The sequence below is a fragment of the Amblyomma americanum genome, chromosome 7, assembly GCF_052857255.1.
Source record: "Amblyomma americanum isolate KBUSLIRL-KWMA chromosome 7, ASM5285725v1, whole genome shotgun sequence".
Lineage (NCBI taxonomy): Eukaryota > Metazoa > Arthropoda > Arachnida > Ixodida > Ixodidae > Amblyomma > Amblyomma americanum.
Genome location: NC_135503.1, coordinates 142,722,407 through 142,743,850, shown reverse-complemented (window position 1 = coordinate 142,743,850; position 21,444 = coordinate 142,722,407). Strand labels below are relative to the sequence as shown.

Sequence of the window (21,444 nt, the reverse complement as noted above, 5' to 3'; positions counted from 1 at the left end):
ACACACAAGTCAGTCCAATAAAGAGTACATTTCAAGCCACACGAGTCTGCTCACCTATTGTCTACGGCACTGTCACCACCATGTGGCAATATTTATTAGCACATTATAGTCTATCATGTTATACAATTTGACATGTGTTACTACTGGCAAAATATTTTCGCAAGCCTGAAAGTACACTGCAAAACAAAATACTCTACACCTTATGGCAGCGCTTAAAGCAATGGCAGCTTAAGTGGCTTAGTCAGTGCCATCTAAATTCCCCAGTGTCCAAACACTTTTCACCATACTGACTTCAAACGTAAACAGTATGTTCAGTTACCACAACATTTTGTTCGCCACTGCAGTAAGAATGGGTATGAAAGAACCAAGCAGTAATGAAGCTCTTCTATGCTATTTCCTCTTGCATTAGCATTTCATCAAAGGGTGAGAAATAAACTCCAGGTGAAAAAAAGGCATAGAAAGGCGTAGGCTACACATCTGACATGAATGGCACACCTTGCTCACACCCTAGAAGCCTTGCTGCTCCCTCACAGCTGCTTTAATTTCACACGCTAGTTCCTGAAAACAAATGACCCCTACAATTCCCATAAAGGCTACGGCCTCCAGTGACAATACGACTACATACATCTGCACAAAACCCGTTCTCCACCAAATGAAATATGCTTGTTTCAGAGCACCCCATCCCAAACAAAAGTTGCATGTTAAGACTTTTTTCCCCTAGAAGAGCGACAGGAAGAGCTGTGCTGCACCATTCTACCAACTCCACCTCCAAAAAGTGGGCCCCAATTCCAGACCCACTCAGAGAACTTTTCATTGCCGAAAAAAGCAGCAGTATTAAGTTACAACATACTACGCCACCGGTGGCGGCTTATGCCACAGAAAGTGCCTCTACATCCACTGATGTGACAGGACATGAAAGGATACCACAATGCAGATCCAGTTGAAGAGCAGCATGAAGAGGTAATTGGCCGGGTGCCCATCAAATAGGCCTGCACAGATGGGTTTGATAAAAAGCCAGGGTAATAAAATGCAAAGAACCATCACACCCATAGGGAAAACACACCCAGCTGTGTTTCTACAACATGCTGCTGCTACCATTTCAGTCAAGGATTGGCAGAGGAGAAGAACCCGAAGGGAACAGGAGGCTTGTGTAGCTTTCTCTCTCCCTAGTTCTCTAAAAACAAGGCAACAGCTGTGTAACACTAGCTAGAAAGCACAAGAAACCGCACATACCACAGGAAACACTGTGAGTGTGTGCGGTCTCTTCTATAACCCACACCACCCCAAGCAATTCATTGTATTATAACATCACCACCCTCCATTCGCACCCTCACTCTCCTTTAACTCTGCCCTTCCCCAGTGTGGTGTAGCAGGCCAGGGTGCCCTTACCCACTCCCTTTCATAAAGCACTCTGTATATAGGCGTATTCGCAGTTCGAGCAGGCTTTACACTACAACGAACTGCCCCAGGGGCACTTGAGCAATACACACCGGCAGTTTGAGTAATGCGGACACTGATTCCACCAGCACAACCCTAGTTTAGAGACCAGAGTACCACCATGAAGGAACAGAGAGTATACATGCAAATCAAACTGCTCACTTCCAAGGCCTTACTGACCAAAAAAAAAACAAGTCTCTATTATATGCATCAGTGAAATCGCAATACACATCAACTACAAAGTAGGTAACTGATGCATTTGGCTGTTGCATTTGAACTAATTACAATAAATTCGGCATGCTAGCCAAACAACACTAACGAGTGATGGTACTCTGTCCATTCACCACCATGAGTCAAAAGTCAGCACTGCATGACTACATTCTATATTTATTGGTCTTCGCCCTTCTGTTGTGAAACTAGCTGCAAACCTCGCAGTGTTCATACTAACTAAAGCACTGATGCCATGCGGACAAAACTGCTAAACTCTATTTCACTCTTGCTGTGCAATGCTGTCAAAGCTGCACAAGCAGTGTGCCAGCAAAAGCGTGTCACCCCTACTTCTCGTGGCCTCAGTGAAGGGTGAGACAAAATCATGACAAGATTCAAGATGAAATGCTGGACAGTGCAAATTACAGAGCCTGTACACGACCACAGCATAAGATACCTAAGGTGACAAGACAGCCAGGCATTCAGCTATTGCTCCCTCTAATCCAGCCGGCCTTTTGAGTACTGAACCGCTTCTTGCTTGCAGATGTAACCAGCACAAGTAGGCATGCTGCTTCTAAGCTCTGCTACGTACTAAGTATGAAAATGAGCACAAGGTGCTTATCGCTGTTTTATCACTTTTAATCTAAACGCATAGTGTGCTGCGTTTCCAGAAAAAAGTCGAGTGCAAGCTGGACATGTGCGCTGTTTTGTAGAGTACGCTCCATTGAAAAACAACTGTCATGTTGGCAGATGAACTACGGCAGGTGACAACTGTGGAGGCACTATTGCAGACAGCTAAAGCGCGAATAGAAAGAATACAAACAAAAACACATAACAAGATTTCAGCCCACAGCTGCTGTGCCTTTTGCACGCAATATCCCCGTTCTTCCAATCTCGACAGCATGAGCGTGCCTATTTTCACTGTGCAGTGACACTGCAAGCTTTATTTACGTAATTATTTTACAAGCACTGCCAGCCTTGTTAACAGGCCTTAGGCAGGAGTGGGCATTTAACATAGTAATAAAAGAAAAGCAAACAAGATATCACACACTAAAGAATAAATTGCAAAATAACACAGAAAACTACTTCTGTCAGAATGATTCAGCAGGGAGAGGACGGATATGAAGTCATGGTTTATGGGCAAGTCCGTAGTGGAATGACGAAACCATTGGGCAATCAACAATATCGGTAGGTAATGCTTTCCATTCGGAAACTGCGTGCACGAAAAAAGAATCATTAAATGCTTCGGCCCTGCATGAAAAATCTCTAACTTACGGCTTGATGGGAGACTTTCAAGTTCTACTGCTTCTAGAAGAGATGATGGGGATGTGTGCCAGCTGTACGAGCTAAAAATGAACCTGGCTGATTTTCCTTGCACTTTCTCAAGTTTAGTGACGTTATTTTGTGTATGTGGAACCCAGGCAACCACAGCATACTGTAGAAAGGGTCAGATCAGCGTTTTGAATGCAAAGATTTTAATTTCAGGTGAAACATTTCTTAACGTTCGCCTTAAAAAGTCAAGTCTCTTCATTGCTTTATTGTAAATTTGTGCTACATGCTCGTTCCACCTGAAATCTTGCATAATTATTACACCCAAGTACTTGTAATTGGATATGACAGAGAAACAGTGGTTGTTAATGCTATAAGTAAAGTTTAAGGCTTTTTTTTTTTTGCGTGTAATAGTCATTGCAACAGTCTTTTTAAGATTAATGATCATGTGCCATTTCGAGCACCAAGTTTGTGTCATAGATAGAGAAGTATTTAAAACTGTCTGCGTCTGATCATTTCAATCACATATTTATTGATATACAATGCAGTCATCTGCAAAATGCTTGATTTTGACGTGTATGTCACTCAAGATGTCATTTATAAAGATGAGAACAAAGAGCAGCCTTAATACCGATAATTGTCAAATGCCTAAGTGTACATCTGCGGAGGTCGAAACTTCATTATTTATTTGAATGCATTGTTTCCGTACTGGCAGGTATGCTTGAATCCAGTAAATTAAGGTGTTGTTCTTTAGAATGAATTTTAGTTTTGCCAATAATTTGGAGTGAGAGACACGGTCAAATGCTTTTTCAAAACCGAGAAATATTAAGTCAGCTTGACTTCGCCTATCTAGAGCTGTTCCTCAGTCGTGAACTGTTTCTACAAGCTCAGTGACGGTCAAAAATCCCTTATGAAAGCCATGTTGCCTTGCGTAAATTATTGAGTTTTCATTCAGGAATACTGAGATTTATTTGAAAATGATGTGTTCAAGCAATTTTGTGCATGTGCAGAGTAAAGAAATTGGCTGGTATGATGTGAGAAGGGACAAATTTTCTGTTTAGGTACGGGGATGACTTTTGCGTACTTCCATTCAGTAGGGAGATCCACGCGTGACAGTGATTTTTCGAATATTAATGTTAAACACTTTGTGCACCACTCGGCATTTGGAATTCCATCAGCTCCAGGTGATTTTTTAGGATCAAGATTAAGCAAAAGGGCTAACACAGCAGTTTATGACAGTTTATGGAAAATGAAAGCCTCACCTGTCTCGAGGCGTATGGAGTATGTGTAAAGGAAGTATAGGTTCACCAGGTAGTGGAAACCCATGGGGTAGAAGAACACAGACGTCACTGGCCGCCATATCTGCAGTGACACACCGCACAGTACACCAGCATCAGAGCAACTCCACATACACACGCACACAGACATAATGTGCATAAAGAGCTCTAGTATAAATCTGCATCCCAAACAGCAACACTGGATGTGTTTCAAGGTGCACATGCATAAAAAAAAAAATTTTTACAGTTCGCCCCCCTCTGTGTCCTGTTATTTTACGTGGAATTATACAGCTGTGTGGCATTCTACTAATGCAAAAAATGACATTAGGGTAAGGCATCAGCACAACCACACCACAGCCCCAGTCAGGGCAACTTTACAAACATTGCCCAGCTAACGGTAGCCACTCTCCACTTGCTGAACAATTGAGATGTCACATTTAGATGCTGGTAAACCATTTCAATACTAGACGAGGGTTGCACCAATAATCTCTGATGCCACTACTGCATTACATAAAATACTGCCTTTGGCCATGCTGCTCAGTTTGCTTTGGTTTCCTAATTTTTGACATTCTGAAACCAGTTTACTCAGTATTTAGAGAGCAGGCACTAATGTGATCGCTACAAAAAAAAAAAACAAGCATGCTCAATTATTATTAAATCTTATGTTACTTTTATGTCATGATAAACACTCAAAGAAAACTGCCATATTGTCCACTCTGAACTAAAGGCAATGAGACCTTTGGATAACGCTGCCCAGAAGCACAACTGCTCCTGCAAGACGGAACAAGGTATTTTTGGCAATGAAGGTAATTCGCTTATAAAGGTTATTCTTGATATTAACAATGTTTAGTGCACGATAACTGAATCAAAAGCACGAAACATATATTGCTGTGTAACAGACTGTCCAGGTGCATGAACTTGCATTTCTGTCATTCTGTGTGGTTCATGAGTGTGCAGAATTGCCAAGCTGGCAGACTTCCATCTTGAGCCTGAATTAACAATGCCACTGACAGAACACTACCGCAATAAGAGGCTGTGACGCAGACATTTTATTTGCCATAGAAAGGGTCGGCAAAGCTCAAGCAGCCATTAAAATAATGTCTAAACACAGCAGCTCTGCAAAGGGTGACATCCTATAAGCACTATACACAATCTGTGATTACCTAGATAAGCTGCTGCCTCAGAGTGATTAGACTGATAAATTTAATTGTTTCATCCCTCAGTTCACATGTCAAAATGTGCTCGGATGGCCTTTTTTTCTATTTATAAGTACTGCTGCCCCACAACACCACATTAGTCAAATAACGTGTGAATTATTTGAAGGAAATGACATTACAGATGACAACAATAAATGTTCCCTAATGGTGTCCCATGACGGCTACGTGCACACAGATGGGCAATGAGTGCCGGTTGCTTGTGTTGCTGCATTTAGCTGTCACTTTCCTTCACTTCGTGAGGCGTCATGTGCGCTGTCACCGGCAGCCAAGTAAGAGCTGTCGGGCAGCACTGACGCATCACATGCGTTGTCAGTGCACTTGGTGCCGACCGAGGACGCACGCGGGCGATCGCGACATGCACGGAATGGCGCGACGAATACGTGAACTCAGTGGCCGCAATGTGCCGCGAAGGCAGCAGCACTTCCACACCATCGAAGCTAACCCGAAATTCTCTGCTCGAAAACGAATACGGCCGCCAAAATGTCAACGACCATGGCATTTCATTGTACTACATGTATGGCCAAAAACGTAACGCTTTGCAGCAGAATCGCGCTGGACGCGCTTAGTTAAGCGAAATGGCCGGCAGCGCCAAGACACACAGCTTCCTCAAGGAAGAACTTGCGCGTAGATATTTACGGAAACAGCGTCCTCGCAAGGCGTCTCGTACGATCGCGCGCGCGCTGCATTTCCGGTTGCATTGAACGAGTGGTTCCCGTTTCGCCGTTAGCTTTTACTTTCTCCGCGGCCTCCCATTGAATAAGGTGCGCAAGCCCGCGAAACCTCGCTCGGAAAAACACTGATGTCCCCTGCGAGCAAGTGAACGACTTGTTGCGGGCGCTCCAGCAGATCGCGGAGCAGCAACCACCGAGCGGGCATGACGCGACATATTCGTGCGTCACGGTGACGTACCGTCGCGCGATGCCCCACCGAGCCGGCGAGCACACGAGGCGCACCAAGTGCAGAGGAATACGTGAACGAAACTTGGGCGCTCGGCAGTTGGCACGCTCGCCAGCGGCGGTCTCACCTGAAAGCCTCGGACGAAGTGGTCGTAACTGAGCACTAAATGCTGCGGGTTGACCAGCCGAAAGCGGCCGAGGATGGGGAAGAGCACGGACAGGCCGAACCAGTAGCGCGTAAACACCGGCAGGCTGCGGAACCAGTCAGCGATCTCCGTCATGCTGCTGCCGGCGAGTCGGACACGGCGTCCGCACTGACGAGGCCCCGAGTTCAGAAACCGCTGCTAGAACGACGTGTACTTTCGAGCGCCCGGAGCGCCGCGCGTGCGGCCATTGAAGATGTCGATCTCCTTGGCGTCGTGGCCATACAGTAGAGCCGTAGAGCTGTCAGCCAAGCAGACGCGTTAGGAATAAAATACCCTCGTGAGAGATGCAGCTCAAAATGTCTGCACCCACTGAACAAATCCAAATGCGATAGCGATACTTCAAGAGAATTCGCGCCTTCGCTGGCTACTGAATATAGGGGAGTGGCAAGAAGCACAAAATAAAGCCACCATAGTGCCAAAAATATAAAATATCAGAATTCCAAGTTGGCACTAGACGTACAATTTTTAAACTTGAACAGAGTTTTATTGCAGGATAGTTTGCCAGCTAGAAAATTTTTACACGTTTGATAACGTATTTAAAGCAATAGCAGCCACCAGGTGACGCACGCTACTTTTTCTTCGCAACCCTTGCACGTTCCACTTATGTCTATAACGTATACATGTGCTTATTTCTCTATTAATGCTTTAAGGTTCACAAAAATGGCGCTCTCCAATGGATGCAAAACCTGCATGTCTCTACTGCGGGTATCTCGTTTGTTCTGTGCCCTGACGCCGTCTTCGGCGGCCCGGGGCCTACGCTCGGATGCGATGCGCATGAAGCCCCTGGCGAGCGTAGCTGCAGAACAGGCCCGGCCGCTGCCTGTTCTCGAAGGCAGCGTAGTCTCGTCGGACGAGGCCGAAGAGACGAAGCGCGTGCTGGGACTAGTGAACACGCAAATTGCCGAAAACAGGACGGGCCGTCTCTTCGCGGTCGTCACCATACACGGAAAACAATTCAAAGTCACCCCCGAAGACCTGATACTCGTGCATGCGGACATGCCGGTCGACATAGGGGACTCGCTGCGCCTCGAAAAGGTTACTACCGCTAGCCATGCACTGTTTGGTGTGATGTGGATTCGTGGGTACAGAGGTGCTTAATGCATGCACGAAAGCGGATGACTTCCTCGTGTAAACACAGCTGTACCTGCATGTGCGTGAGTGCACCAGTGTGTGTCTACGCATGCATTTCTGGCATGTTTTGTACGTGGTCTCAGCTAAATTTATGGTTGTGTACTTTACGATTGAGTATATTACATGTATCACACTGCGCAACTGTTTGGTTATGAGAGGATAATTTAATTATTTGCAAAATACTGCAACCCGAAGGCCAAGAAGAGGGGAAATATGTGACGTTAAGACAGATCTGCAACGAAACGCTGGATTGTGCTTCGAAAGCTTGAAGTTCCTTTAATGGCAGTAAATTATTGCCAGCCTGGGTGCGGAAATGCGGCGTCTTGCTGTGTGCACATTGAGAACTCGCTGGTTCTTGACTTTTCGACCATTTTTCCGGCAACTTCCCAGGTGCTGCTGGTTGGCGCTCGAGACTTCACCCTCCTGGGGCGGCCACTGCTGGATCGAGGCCTCGTGCGTGTCGACGCCACTGTCGTGGAGAAGACGCTGTCCCAAACCAAGCGAAACTTCATTTTCATCAAGCGCTCGCGCTACGACAGGCACTTCTTCTACCGGTACCCATACACTATACTGCGCATCAACTCCATCGAGCTGCTCCGTGACATCAACTCACCAGCAGAGGGTCAAGTGGAGTCGCGACAGCGTTCCGCCTACTGAGGAGCATGCGATGATGACCCAAAGCCCATGTGCACTGAGAAGGTAGTGACATTCCCCCTTTCCTTCCTGTGTCCTCCCGAACCCCCTTGCCATTTTTGCTTGTGTGCACACCAGTAAGGGTCATATGTTTTTTTTTTTTTGGTTTTTATAGAAGTGCTTAACTTTGCTGTAGCTTTGCATCTTGATAACGAAAAATTTTTGCTGTAAAACTTCATTCTATCCATTGGGCAATCATTCATGCAGTTGCTTGTGCGATCATCAAAGACTCAATCATATCTCTCATATGTGTTGAAATTTTGATTCTTTACATGGCCACACTGGTTTATTCTTCATCTCACAAGTTGTTTGCAGCACTGTGAAGCCTGCAGCGATCTGAGCAATTCAGAACAGCGTGCACTGCAAAATGTGTTCCTCCATGCCTCCCAACCTTTGACTGGCGGCTCCATCCCTGGTAATTAAAAAGCACCAGTGTCCAGCTGCTGTGCGGAGGGGACTCGGCCAACTTGGCGGATGCCATGTTTACAAATGGCGGCGCACCACTTTGCAGGGGGACTCCGCAGTGCTGTGTTCATGCCGAATTAAACAAATGAATACAACGTTCCCTGTACTTTCAAGACACCACCCTTAACTACCTTTTCAATTAATGCAATAATTCTTTGTAAAATAGAACACTGCTTAAATATTTGAGGGACTATTTGTTGACTTCCTTGGCCCTGATTGGACGAGAGAGCTCCACCTTTCTCAGTCCTGCAAACAACTTGTGAGATGAAGTATAGTCATAGATGCGGAAGAAAAAAAAAACTAGACAATTAATGGCACACCCTTCTTGGCGTGAAACTTGCACTAGAGTCACTGGGTAAGTTTTCAGAGTACTACATTTTTTTTCTCCACCCCATCAGGGTTGGAAGAAACATGGCTTCCATGGCCAAATGTTGCCTAAGCAGCGAACACCAATATTTACAGGGACTTTCTATGGAGCATCAGGTGTCCAAAACTTTCCTCTAGGACCTACATACATGCGCAAGGTGTTGCTTCAATGAGTTATGAAAGCTGTTGTTTCCCGCTTCTCTGAACATCTGTTCACAATATATCTGAAGTTCGCTGTGCCAACTAGGCAAAAGTTTATCACTTATCATAATGATCTTAATGATAAGGACCATGGATGCAATTTTAGTGCAGGGAATGTCAGTCAGGGGCAGCCATGAAGCTTCCAAATGCTGTAGCATAGAGGGGAGTGGAGGATCGCCGTACTCTGAAAGTTTTTCCAGTCACTCTAGCTTGCGTGCAGTGCCGTCTGAAGCGCAACACCAACAGACGGAGCCCAGAATGTGACAAAATTTATGCAAATTAAAGAAGAAACAGATGTACTGCACATAAAGGCACATTTCTTTCTATGGGCTTCTTTCTTTGTTGTATCTGATTTTACGTGATATGCATTTGAAGGTGCGATTAAAAAATTAGTCTGAGAAGTCTTACTGGCTCAGTGGTGCACGTATTTCTTGCAACACAAAGCTTTGCTGATTGTTAGCTTTTGCCTGCTGAAAAAGATGGCAGTGCTTGCCACCTGTTCAGTGTACACTCTTTATTGACAGCGTTCTCCAAGAAGGCATCTCCAACAGGATGTGTCGTAGGAAACCTTCACAATCACGCTGCACCAATTGTTGCCTGACATAGCATTAATGCTGCTGCCTGCTAAACTTCTGTCTTGAGTTTGGTTTGAGAATTATAGTTTCAGAAGTCGACGAGCTTAAAGGGGTCAGCGTGTGAAGCTTGCAGTCTTGTGCTCGCATTTGAAATGATGACTTAATTGGAAAATAAAGCCATGACTGCATTCAGGCTTCTCTGCATTGCGCAGTGTTGCATAGGGGGGCACATAATAACATGACATTGAGGAGGCATTACATTTCTATAGCTGGAATGCTTGTGGAAAAGAAGAAATAAGACATCATTAAAAGGAAATTCCGCTACATGGCAGCATTTGAGGAAGCATGGAAATGGGTAGGTGAAGGCACTGGAAGTGTGAAATGCCCCTCAACATGACGTCACCATGCTTCACCAAAGTTAAAAGTTGTGAAGAGGAGCTGTCAGGCACATTGTCACAGTCAGTGGTTACATTACTTTTCCAAATGTAGCGCAAAAAAAAAAAAGCTTGGAATGCTTCACCTGCCAGCTTCATACATTCGAATTACCGAGTCTGACCTGCTTCTCAAAAAAGGACTTTAGTGTCCCTTTAATAGCAGGTTCGGGACTGGCACATGCTTTTTTCCTACAAAATTGAAGTTGGGTGATATTACGGCTAGGCTAGAAAAAAAAAAAGGAAAACTGATCAGCAGAAGTGGTGCTGCCATCTGTCTCAAGGAACATGAAAGTAGCACCTGGAAAGGCTCTGCAGTCCATTTGTCTACTGGTGGATTTTGCTGCCATTGCTTCTTTTTATGACATTTGTCTCCTTTGCATCAGCATGGTATACTCCACCTTATTTTATATTAAAAAAAGTTCGGAAAGCAATTGCTGCTACCTTAGTTTGGAAATGAAAACATACCCTAGTCACCTGTTTCCACCTCTCTGCAAAATTGCAGTATAACAAGCCGGCATTAAGCAGACACTGGCATGTATACCTGTCTTGCTGAATGATGGAGCATTCATTATAGGTATGGCATGTAGCAGTTGTGGTCACACAAGATATGCTGTGTTGCAGAGAAGGCAACCATGGGATTTGTGGGAAAGTGGTGCAAGCAAATAATTCTGTAGATGCAGTCTATTCTTACGTAGAGCTGTTCATGACTGGATGCAATCATTCGGCAGCTTAGACCTATTACCGTAAACATGTGGAAAAATTACATGATACAAAATTTACCAGTTGCTTACCTTGGTGACAATGCTAGTTTCACTGACAGCTGTGAAATACTGATGCCAGCTAGTGTTTTTTTACTCTGGCTAGAGGTGTGGGGGCAGTGGTGTAGGTCAGGCATACGTGATGCTCGGTCGCACGCAGTGGCTCATCCATCCTCATAACGTAGGTGTTCAGCATGACAGGCTTAGCAAGCAACGGTGTGGGCACACAGTGTTGACACTGCTGAAGCAGCCGAGTTCAGTAAAGCAGTCATGGTGTATGGCGGCTTTGGCAGCACATTGCCATGTCGATAGTTTGTTGCTACCATTGAACACGACACGCCAGACCCATTTTGTGTCTCTTCCTCCTCCTCACTATGCTTTATGTTATGGCAACAAGGTTGTGTAAACAGGAAATGTGGCCTTACCAACTGTTACTGTAAATGTACAGGGTGTCCCTCCGATATGAACGGGAAGAAAGTTTGGGCATTTAGTTAATGACTACTCCATAATTACATAATTATGTTTGCCAAGCACACTGTCTCCTGTTTCCTGACTACTTAGTTTTCCTCTTTGCTTGTAATGTCCGAAAGTCATTTTCAGCTTTAGTGGAAATATAACCTAACCATTTGTTTTTTGTGCTAACTGGTGTCATATTGGAGGGACCTGTACATGGTTTTCAAAACCACCGGAACCTCATCAAGTGTTGCTTCTAAGTTGCACAAATGCTTGTGATTGATTACCGAATGGTTGGCTTCAAATCCACAGCTCAGGTGAGGCAGCCAAAAACGACCATGTATGTCATGTCCTCCAGGAAATCTATGTAGGTGTTGCACAGAAAGCATTGTGCAATTCATGAAATATGGAATGTGCTTGGCATGTGTTTCTTTCCAGGTACTCGTGTGTGCCTGAAAGATTTTCCGTAGGTGTAGATGATGTAAATATGCATTGTGTGTCATAAAGAAGTGTGCTGTACTATTCATTTTTGTTTCTTTCTGGTTTGTCTCTTGTTTGTGTGTTTTTAATCCTCTGACCTAGAGAACTTGTGAATGAGTAGTTCATTGCCCTCGGTAAATGCTGCAGGTTCAAGTTGCATGGTAGGTAGATGATGGAATGCGGTTTTGAGACCAAAGTGCTCTGATGCATTATGCAAACTTTAACAGGCTCACTGTGCATCTTTATTACCATTACAGTATCTTGTGATGAAAATCGGAATAGGTCAGTTTCGATGGTTATGAGGTGTTCTACCTCATATGAGCTAAGGGGTCGTAAATGTTCAAATGAGGTGAACAGGATATCCCCTGTCCGCCTCATTTCGAGGCTGCAGCAAGAAATCTGAGAATTTCTTATTTATAATTATGTAGCCGTGTAGTTTGCTCTTGCCATCGCACCTGTAAGTGATGGCAGGAGAGCGACTAATAAAAGGTGTCTGCTACAGCTGACAAAGCCGCGAACATTCATTTTTAAGCCTTTTCGAAGTTGCAGCCGTCGGAAAATATTTGGACTGAATCATGTGGCTTCCTACTGCTGTTCATGTGATTTTTTTACAGCCAGGTAATAAAAAAATTAGAGAAGCACTTGTTCTTTTGCAAATAAATTTTTTCTTTCAGTTGCCACTGTGTTGTGCTATCCATGCGCCAACCACATTGGTGATGCATGCCAGCATCTGCTGGCAGCAGGGCTATGGTTAGGTAGAAGAATTATTCTTCAAATATTGCGGTTTTAATGCGGCCTAGGTTAAAGCTATAATTCAGGTAACAGCTTCCTCTGGCTGTGCAGTGGAAGCTATAGATCGAGCGCGCGCCGCCAGCTTACCATCCTGTCTGTCTCGTGGGTGCGTGTGCACGAAGCGCTTGTGGAAGCTGGCATATCTGCACTCGTAGCTTCCACTGCATAGCCGCGGAAAGTTGTCCCCAGAGAAGTTCTGAGCAACGTTCTAAAGCATGGATAGCATGTGGTCATGGCCCTCGACCTCAAGAGGGCCTTCGACAACGCTATAGCCACGAAACCATAATATCGGGTCTGAACAGCCTGAATTGCAGAAGTAACACTGACGACTACGTCAGGGTCTTCGACAGGATCACGACTGTAGGGATGGGGGACTTGAGGGCGTACAAGATCACGGTGCCCAACAAGGGTATGACTCAAGGATCCGTAATCTCGCCCCCTCTCTTCAAAATAGCTGTGGTCCATTTGGCGATTTTGAACGCCATAGATGGCATTCGGCACAGAACGCATGCCGGTGACAATGATTTGGATGATTGAGGGCTCACTGGGTCTCAAGGAGAGGGTGCAAGCGGCCGCTGACAGTGTCGACTTCAGCAAGTGCAAGGGAGCTGTCTTGTTCGCCCGAAAAGTCTGAACTAATCAAAGTGCGCAGGCCGAGATGTAATGGTAAAGGTGACATGTGCTCGGTTTTGAAGTTTGGAAAACAATTACCTTTTGCTTCAGGATCTTGTCCTACTTTGCTTGAGAGCGCGTGAGGATGGGAGGTGGTGTCAGCGACATAACCGCATTCCTTGAGGGGCGCTGAAAGGGGTTCTGAATAAAGATGCAGTACTCCTGGGATGCTGATAAACTGTGCTTCACGAATAGCTATCTGTAGTCAAATTTCGAATTCCAGCGTCATCGAGCTTTTCCCTCTCTCGTTACTTTTTAACTCTCAAAGGTCGGCGGTTAATTAATAGCGTCACGAAGGGAAGCCGCGTCCAGGTACGGCTGGCATGGCAAGAGATCATCAAAATAACCCTGCTGAAACTGAATTGTATGCTGCAGAGTTGCCCGCGCACCTCTGATGTACGCGCATAGGAAGACGTGACGAAAAACGGACGGGCTTTCAGAGTTTCGGTTTCGCTTTCTTGAGCTTCTCACCAGACCTCGGCAACGGCCGCGCATCAGCGAGCCAACCGAACATAGCTGCGCACTGTTTAGGACGCTGATTGGCCCATCAGCACGTTTCTGTGGCTTCCATCAGAGTGCATTTTTTGTTTTTGTTTTTTTAACTGAAAAACGTGTGTGTTATAGACGAGCCAAATTACACGATATTTGGCTCAGGTGCTCATGGCGCTAGAGTGTATATTTATTGAGCGAGTTCATGTAAGGTGTTTCACAACCCCTATAAAACACTAATCATTGCTGTTGGGGCAATGTCCCTACCCTTTCCCCTTCCCCCTAGCTCCATCCCAACCTCTTTCATCCGTCCAAAGCTGCACCAGCTACACTCTGAGCCGATTCCAAACATCGAGCTTAATAAAATATGGCCGGGTTGGAGACGATGGCCCCATTTGTTCATTCTTTGTTCATTAGGATTGGACTACATTGCCTGTGTGCCGCAAAATTTACTCGGGGCTTGGTACTGCAGCCGGTAGCGGGAATGAACCGCAAGTGTCTTTTCGGGCACTTAATTCAACCACTGAAGGTGATGGTGATGAGGCCAGCACGTTTACACATTTCTGCCCAAAAATTGAATGATCGTAATTAGGCAGCTGGACAAAAAGTGGTAGTGTTTGGCCTCCAGAGGAAAGCAAAGAAAAGGAAATAATGATGTTTTGCAGGCCTGACTACTTGATGTAGTAGCGTGTTGGCAGAGGCTCTCCTACTTCCCTTTCGTGCCTAGCTTGAATTGGCTGCAATTCCCAGAAAATTGCAGCAGCCGCGTTTCCATGGAGGCAAAACATAAAGGCGCCCGTGTGCTGTGCGATGTCAATGCATGTTAAAGATCCCCAAGTTGTTGATATTCCGTAGAGCCCTCCACTACGGCACCTCTTTTCTCCTTTCTTCCCTCAGCCCCTCTTTATCCCTTCCCTTACGGCATGGTTCAGGTGTCCGCGGATACAGTGAGACAGATACTGCGCCATTTCCTCCCCCCCCCACCCCCCCAAGGAAAACAATTTTTTTTCTTGAGTACAGACCTTATCCATGTTATATAGCGCAGCACGAATGCAGGCAACCATTGCACGCAACAAGATAGCGGTCGCATGGTGTCGCTGCCACACGAGCGATCGATAGGTTGATATCTGTTGTCCGGCGAATCCTATAATTACCCCACTCTTCCGAAAATCCGTTATATAATGACCCCGTCAGCGCCCTTCGGCACGCCTATTTGAGAAGCGGTGTGGGCTCGCCTCCCTCTATACAGCTCATTGTTCGAGCTTTTAGTTTCCTGGTGTTGTGCCTGGTGGGGCTACAGAGTTGCCACACAGGAACCACCTGCCGCCTGTGTTATTTGAAAGGGAATAGATTCCAGCAGTCTCGGCATTCGTCTTGTGTCACTCGTCTTAAGAGAAGTCTCGCAGAAGATTCCGATAGAAAGGCTTTAGCAGAGAAAGGGCAGCACCCAGCATAGGTCGTCGTTACTGCGGCAAGGAAGGGTCAGTGTGACAATAGTACTTTAGCAGCTCGTACACGGGGAAACTGCCTGTCGCCTCCTAGCTGAAAATCGAGCTCATTTACTGCCGCTGCTTCCTGTGAGACTGTACTCTATAATGAACCAACAGAAGCGTTTTCCTGGACATGCGTTCTTACAGCTAAATGAAAAGGGGTGCTCTCATTAGTCTGTACCCTTCTCGTCCATGTTTGTATTATTTTGCGCAGTACCTTTACTCAATGGTGCTCTCATCACCTTGCGCGTGTGTAGCTTACATCTTTCTGTTACTCTCAAAAGGTTCCCAACCAGCTCTGATCCTTGCGCCAACAAAGCATGCTGTCAAGGTAGCAACAATCATTATCCACACAGTGGCATGGCCTTTGTCTCGTTTAACAGGCTTGGCCTTCGGGTGTGCAGAAAAATTGTCAGTTCTCTAGGCGACTATATTAGGCTTAATTGATAAACCGGCACTGAATAATCGCGCAATGAGGGGGGCTCTTCACTTTTTTGTCTCCTCCGCATTGGAAGCTGGTTCTGCTAAACAGGGAGAAGCAAAAATGCCAGGTGGGTAAATTCCAGATCAAAATGCCTTTTCTGCGGCCAACTTAGAGTCTTGCTTTTGGTCAATGTTCATACAATGAGCTTATAGGTTATCAGACTGGGTGCAATGCAGCGTGCGTACCTCATTACTGCTTTAAGGTGTTTAGGGTGGGGCGAGGTGGCACGTCGTTCGTACAGCAGCAGCTGACTTGTATGACAACCATATGGGGCTCCTGGTTGGACAGATTTATAATATGCATCTGACCAATAAACACCGATTCTGCGTCGAGTGGAAAAAATGAAATCTGGGTGGGGTATACATTTTTATAAAACGGGAATCTCTTGATGCGCCGAAAGCACAGGATTCTGCCTATTTTACGCGCCTGGAAGTTTATGTTCCTCGCATAAACTCTTTGACGCATTCCAAGGTTCAACGGTGCATAAAAAGAAACTAGCTGAATTTGAACGTGTTAGTACGTGCGTAGAAAGGCATCAAGTCATGATGAATTCTGGTTGATGTTTCTGGATTAAAACTACAATGATTGGATGAGAGCGTGACTAAGGAATTGATTATGCAGTACGAAAATTTTAATCATTCGATGCAACGACGTATGAATAGCATTGTTAGTTTTGGGCAAAAAAAGTGCCGATGATAGTGGGAAATAGTGGTCATAACGGAGAAAAATAAAACACAGCTTTTTTTTTTTTACTGGCTCCAACCTACTAATCTGCGATTGTGTATATGGATTCCAAACTACGGAATCATAATTTAAAGCTGAACGTATTAGTGACTTATACATTAATAGCTTTTTGTCTAGAGGGGAGTCAATTAATTTTCGCCGTAAAAAGCCCTTTTTAACTTCTTTATTACATATGAAATTGATGTGATTAGTCCACGGCGAGTGATGCGTGAAAATGACACCAAGATATTTATACTCGCACATACTGGTATGGCCATGAAATGAGTAACTAAAAATCGAAGATTTATTAGAGAATGGCATCATGGCGGTTTTATCAAAGTTAATGCTCATCTGCCGTGTATTACACCAAGTACAATACCTAGCAAACTATTATAGGCAAAAATTTGCATGGTCATTAGAGCGATTAATCACTTCGTATAAAATGCAGTCATCGGCATAAAGGCGAATGTTAGAAGAAATGTTGTTAGGTAAATTGTTTATATGTATTAAAAAAAGTAATGGCCCAAGAACGGAGCTTCGAGGAACCCTTGATGTGGCATTAATTGAAGCAGAGTCAGTAGAGCTGTAGAAGACGAGCAGGGAGCGATGTGATAGGGTGCTGGAAATCCAGTTAACTAGTTGAGAATTATCTATAGTAAAGCATTAAGTTTAACAAGAAGTTTAAAATGCAGTACGGTGTCTACTACCTTCGAGTAGTCAATAATAATGGCATCAACCTGTTTACCATGATCAATTAAGGGAACTCTCATGGTTATGTGAACGCGCACTGAAACAAGATGTGTATGCGACTGTTCGTTTGCATTCCTGACCAGCTTTACAAATTGCACTTGCGACATTCGCTCTGACTGGGAGCTATAGCTCATAGAACGTGATCGCAATCAAACAACGAGGTATTTTTGCTTGCATTTGCAGCCAATTGTGAACCTGAAGGATAGGCTTATGCTGCAATGGAGGAACAACAGATCGAGAAAGGACACAGAAGAAGGAGTAATGCAGGTTTAACGAACGCTACTTTGCGAATAAGTTCATTGAAACCTTGGAATGTGGATTGCATTCGCCGTTCTGCATTTTACTTACTACTATAAGGCATGATTAGAGGAACTACTTTCCATCATCGTGCGAAACGGTATAGTGCGTGGCACAGAGGGCAAAACACTTGTCCAGAGCGTCCGAGCTGCGTGTTCCACTCTACAGCTGCCAAAGCCACGGCGGCTAGTAAAGCAAGAAAAGAGGATGATATCCCACGAGTGTAGCATCCTATGCTCAAATCCAGCCCGTTTGGAAAGGTGTTATCGCCTGTTGACGCGTGTAAAGTCCGGTACGTGTCCAGAGCCCACAGCTGAGGTGTCCTGGACAAGAGTTTTGTATTCTGTACCTAAAAAATACCTGCCATATTAGCGTGGCCGACAGAATAACGCAGCTCGCACTTCACTATGGTGGGTTTTCTGCAGTGGCCGTTTGGTTTGCTAGTTTACAGCCACCTGAAATTCAGTTGGGTTTTCGAAGACGCCAATTTCTTGTTTATTTGCTTTGTGAGATAGTAGAGATTTTAAGCCTTAACCTCATATGAAAGCCCTGGAATTCAGGGCCTCGGGAACGAGGAACTCGGCTGAAACGAAAATAATTTGAGAAGTCAACTCACATCCTCGCAGAGTGCTTGTGTTTGGAGAAAATGGTCGTGCTTCTAATATCAAATTTACCTCGTATTGCTCCGGCATCCACAGCTACAGTGTGCTTGTTGACGCACCTGTTCATTATTTATACAGGTGTCCTTCATTGGCTTCCCAAGCAACCCTGCTTTGAGAAAGAAGTGGATTGTTGCAATACGCAGAGATGTGCGGAAAGACTTCACAATAAAGAACCATACCAAATTGTGGTCCAAGCACTTCACAGATGATGAATTCTACTCGAGGTATGCGTCAGAGATGAAACAACTGAAGAAACATGCTGTGCCAAGTTTATTTAGCTTTCCAACAAAAGCCACCAAGAAGCAGAGAAAGCCACCAAGAAAGCGCCATACTGTCAACAACCCACTTAGATGAGCAAGCAGGGCAGGATGTGCCAGCTCCTGTATTGCAGTGGGATAAAGCATCACAGAATTGACCTTGATGAAACACTTGAACCAATATGGCGTCCAGAGCACTGGCACACTTAGGGCTTCTAATAGCGAAGAGTGCAGCTGCAGCACAGGTCGACTGTCTGCAGCCTTGACTGCCTTGGCGAAAGAAAAGCCGAGGTGTATGAAAGGAAGACAAAAGAGCTTGAGCTACAACTCTCTTCAGTGCAGGGAGAGGTCAGGTAAACAAAAGAAGAAATTTTTAAGTGTTGAAGTGCAGCAGCGGCAGATCAAAGAACAAGGAAAAGAAGTGAAGCTTGTCAAACGAACATTGTTCCGAGTGAGTAGGGAGCTTGAGCTGGCCAAAGAAAAATCGCAACAGTTAGAGAAAAAAAAGTGGAACAGTTTTCCGTCCAACTGTTCATGCACAATGACAATGAAAGCACTTCTACACAGGCTTGCCATCATAGGCTATGTTTGAAACTCATAATCATAATTCTTTACTGATGTTTGAAAAGTGCCTGTAAATGTTATGAATTTGAGTGTGTTTATATGCTTGTATTTTGTATTTTTCTCACCCTGCTACGATCTATAAATCGCAGTATCTATAAATATAAAATAATACATACATAAAACTATTTTGGAATTTTTAAACCCTGGTGATAATGGAGAGAACAATAGGACGTGGTCTGCGCAGCAGTCACGGCCTGCACAGCAATTAACACCATCAAGAATGGGCAGGCCTTGAGCCTCACAGTGGAAAATTAATTTTTTTCAGAGCGAGAGCTCTCCTCCTTGGGGTACAACTTCCGATTTCGATGTGGATGAGAAATGACCATTAATGCCTCACAAGGTCAAACTGAACTTAACTGCGTGGTGGTATATGGCCCAAGCTATTTTAGTACGACCACGTGATTATATTGTCACGTAGTGGTGACGGCAGTCGAAGCAGCGATGAAGACGGACGAAAGGGTCTTCTAAAAGAACTGTTTATTGGGCTGACTTGCACCCAAAATGGACTGAATCACTCGGCGGCGGCGAAGCGACAAGCGTGCTCAGCGGTCGTCGAACAGAATGCCCGCCGCTGTCGGCCGTGCTCAATTTAAAGCTGATAGCGAACATTCGAGATAAAGGGCGCAAAGTTACTAGAACATTCCGGAACAACGTAGAATCAGCTTTGCCTGGCTGCGATCAATCGAGATAAATCTAGTCGCGTCTTGCGTCGCAAACAAAGCGATAAGGTGGTGTCGCGGCAGATTTGAAAAACGAACAAACACTGCAAATATTCGCGGCATTACTCCCCTCTCAAAGAAGCATCGACCCGATGCATTAAAACAAATAATGCGACTAGTAAGGAAAAAAACGGATCTTGCGAAAATACAGCATGGAAATGCAGCGGCCTTTAGCGCGCATAATACGGCTTCAGACGGACTACATGGACAACTTCTGGTCGTACGCGGCGTCGCTGGGATGCAGTCATTGCGTCAGGGATGACTTCATAATCCAGTTCACCCAGCCGACGAAGAACCTTGTACGGGCCGAAATAGCGGCGCAAAAGCTTTTCACTCAATCCACGGCGGCGAATGGGCGTCCACACCCAGACTTGGTCTCCTGGCTTGTATTCCGCGTTGCGTCTTCGTAAGTTGTAGCGTCTGGCGTCGGACCGCTGCTGATCTTTGATCCGTAATCGGGCAAGCCTTCGAGCTTCTTCTGCGCGTTGAAGGTAGGCGGCAACGTCGACGTTCTCTTCTTCTGTAACGTTGGGCAGCATGGCGTCTAGCGTGGTCGTGGCATCCCTGCCATGGACGAGCCTAAAAGGCGTCATCTGGGTGGTCTCCTGCACTGCGGTGTTGTAGGCGAAGACGACGTAAGGCAGGATGACATCCCAGGTTTTATGTTCGGCATCGACATACATAGCGAGCATATCGGCGATGGTTTTGTTCAGGCGCTCGGTCAGTCCGTTGGTCTGCGGATGGTATGCAGTTGTCCTCCGGTGGCTGGTTTGGCTGTAGCGCAGGATGGCTTGCGTGAGTTCCGCCGTAAATGCTGTTCCTCTGTCCGTGATGAGCACATCGGGGGCGCCGTGTCGAAGAAGAATGCACTCCACGAAAAATTTGGCCACTTCTGCTGCTGTTCCGTTCGGTAGGGCTTTCGCCTCGGCGTAGCGGGTCAGGTAGTCGGTCGCTATGATGATCCACTTATTTCCAGATGTTGACGTTGGAAAAGGGCCAAGCAAGTCCATGCCAATCTGCTGAAAGGGGCTTGCGGGAGGTTCAATGGGGTTCAGAAATCCTGCTGGTCGTGTGGGAGGAGTCTTTCGTCGCTGACAATCTCGGCATGTTTTCACATAGTGTGCGACATCGGCAGACAGTCGGGGCCAGTAATACTTGTCTTGAATGCGGCGGAGGGTGCGAGTAAACCCGAGATGTCCAGCTGTCGGCTCGTCGTGTGAAGCCTGTAGAACTTCTTCGCGGAGACAAGTAGGTACAATAAGGAGGTAGGCTGTTTTGTTCGCTGTAAAGTTCTTCTTCACAAGGACCTCATTCTGCACACAGAAAGAAGACAGTCCTCGCTTGAATGAAGCGGGGGGTGAAGAAACCTTGCCTTCCAGGTACTCGATGAGGCCTTTTAGGTTGGGGTCCGAGCGTTGCT

General features: G+C 45.6%; 2 protein-coding genes across 2 annotated transcripts in view; one reads left to right on the top strand and one right to left on the bottom strand.

Annotated features, from left to right (window-relative positions):
- Der-1 (derlin 1) overlaps positions 1-6,724 on the bottom strand; it is a 36,363-nt gene extending 29,639 nt beyond the window's left edge. Inside the window, exons 1-3 of the mRNA XM_077629476.1 lie at positions 6,432-6,724; positions 4,176-4,275; positions 925-989 (exon numbers count right to left, since the gene is read on the bottom strand). Of these exons, the coding sequence (XP_077485602.1) occupies positions 925-989; positions 4,176-4,275; positions 6,432-6,584 (318 nt within the window). The 5' untranslated portion in view covers positions 6,585-6,724. The remainder of the gene's footprint in view (positions 1-924; positions 990-4,175; positions 4,276-6,431) is intronic.
- A 370-nt stretch (positions 6,725-7,094) lies between these two features.
- On the top strand, positions 7,095-12,706 carry mRpL21 (mitochondrial ribosomal protein L21). The gene is made up of 2 exons (XM_077629475.1): positions 7,095-7,544; positions 8,031-12,706. The coding sequence occupies exons 1-2, from the start codon at positions 7,113-7,115 to the stop codon at positions 8,295-8,297; spliced, it is 699 nt and encodes a 232-aa protein (XP_077485601.1). The 5' UTR covers positions 7,095-7,112; the 3' UTR covers positions 8,298-12,706.
- Positions 12,707-21,444: the final 8,738 nt, after the last annotated feature.

Coding starts and splice junctions, on each gene's coding strand:
- mRpL21 (XM_077629475.1), top strand. CDS start 7,113: ATGTCTATAACGTATACATGTGCTTATTTCTCTATTAATGCTTTAAGG. Junction 7,545..8,030: donor ACTCGCTGCGCCTCGAAAAG/GTTACTACCGCT, acceptor GCAACTTCCCAG/GTGCTGCTGGTTGGCGCTCG.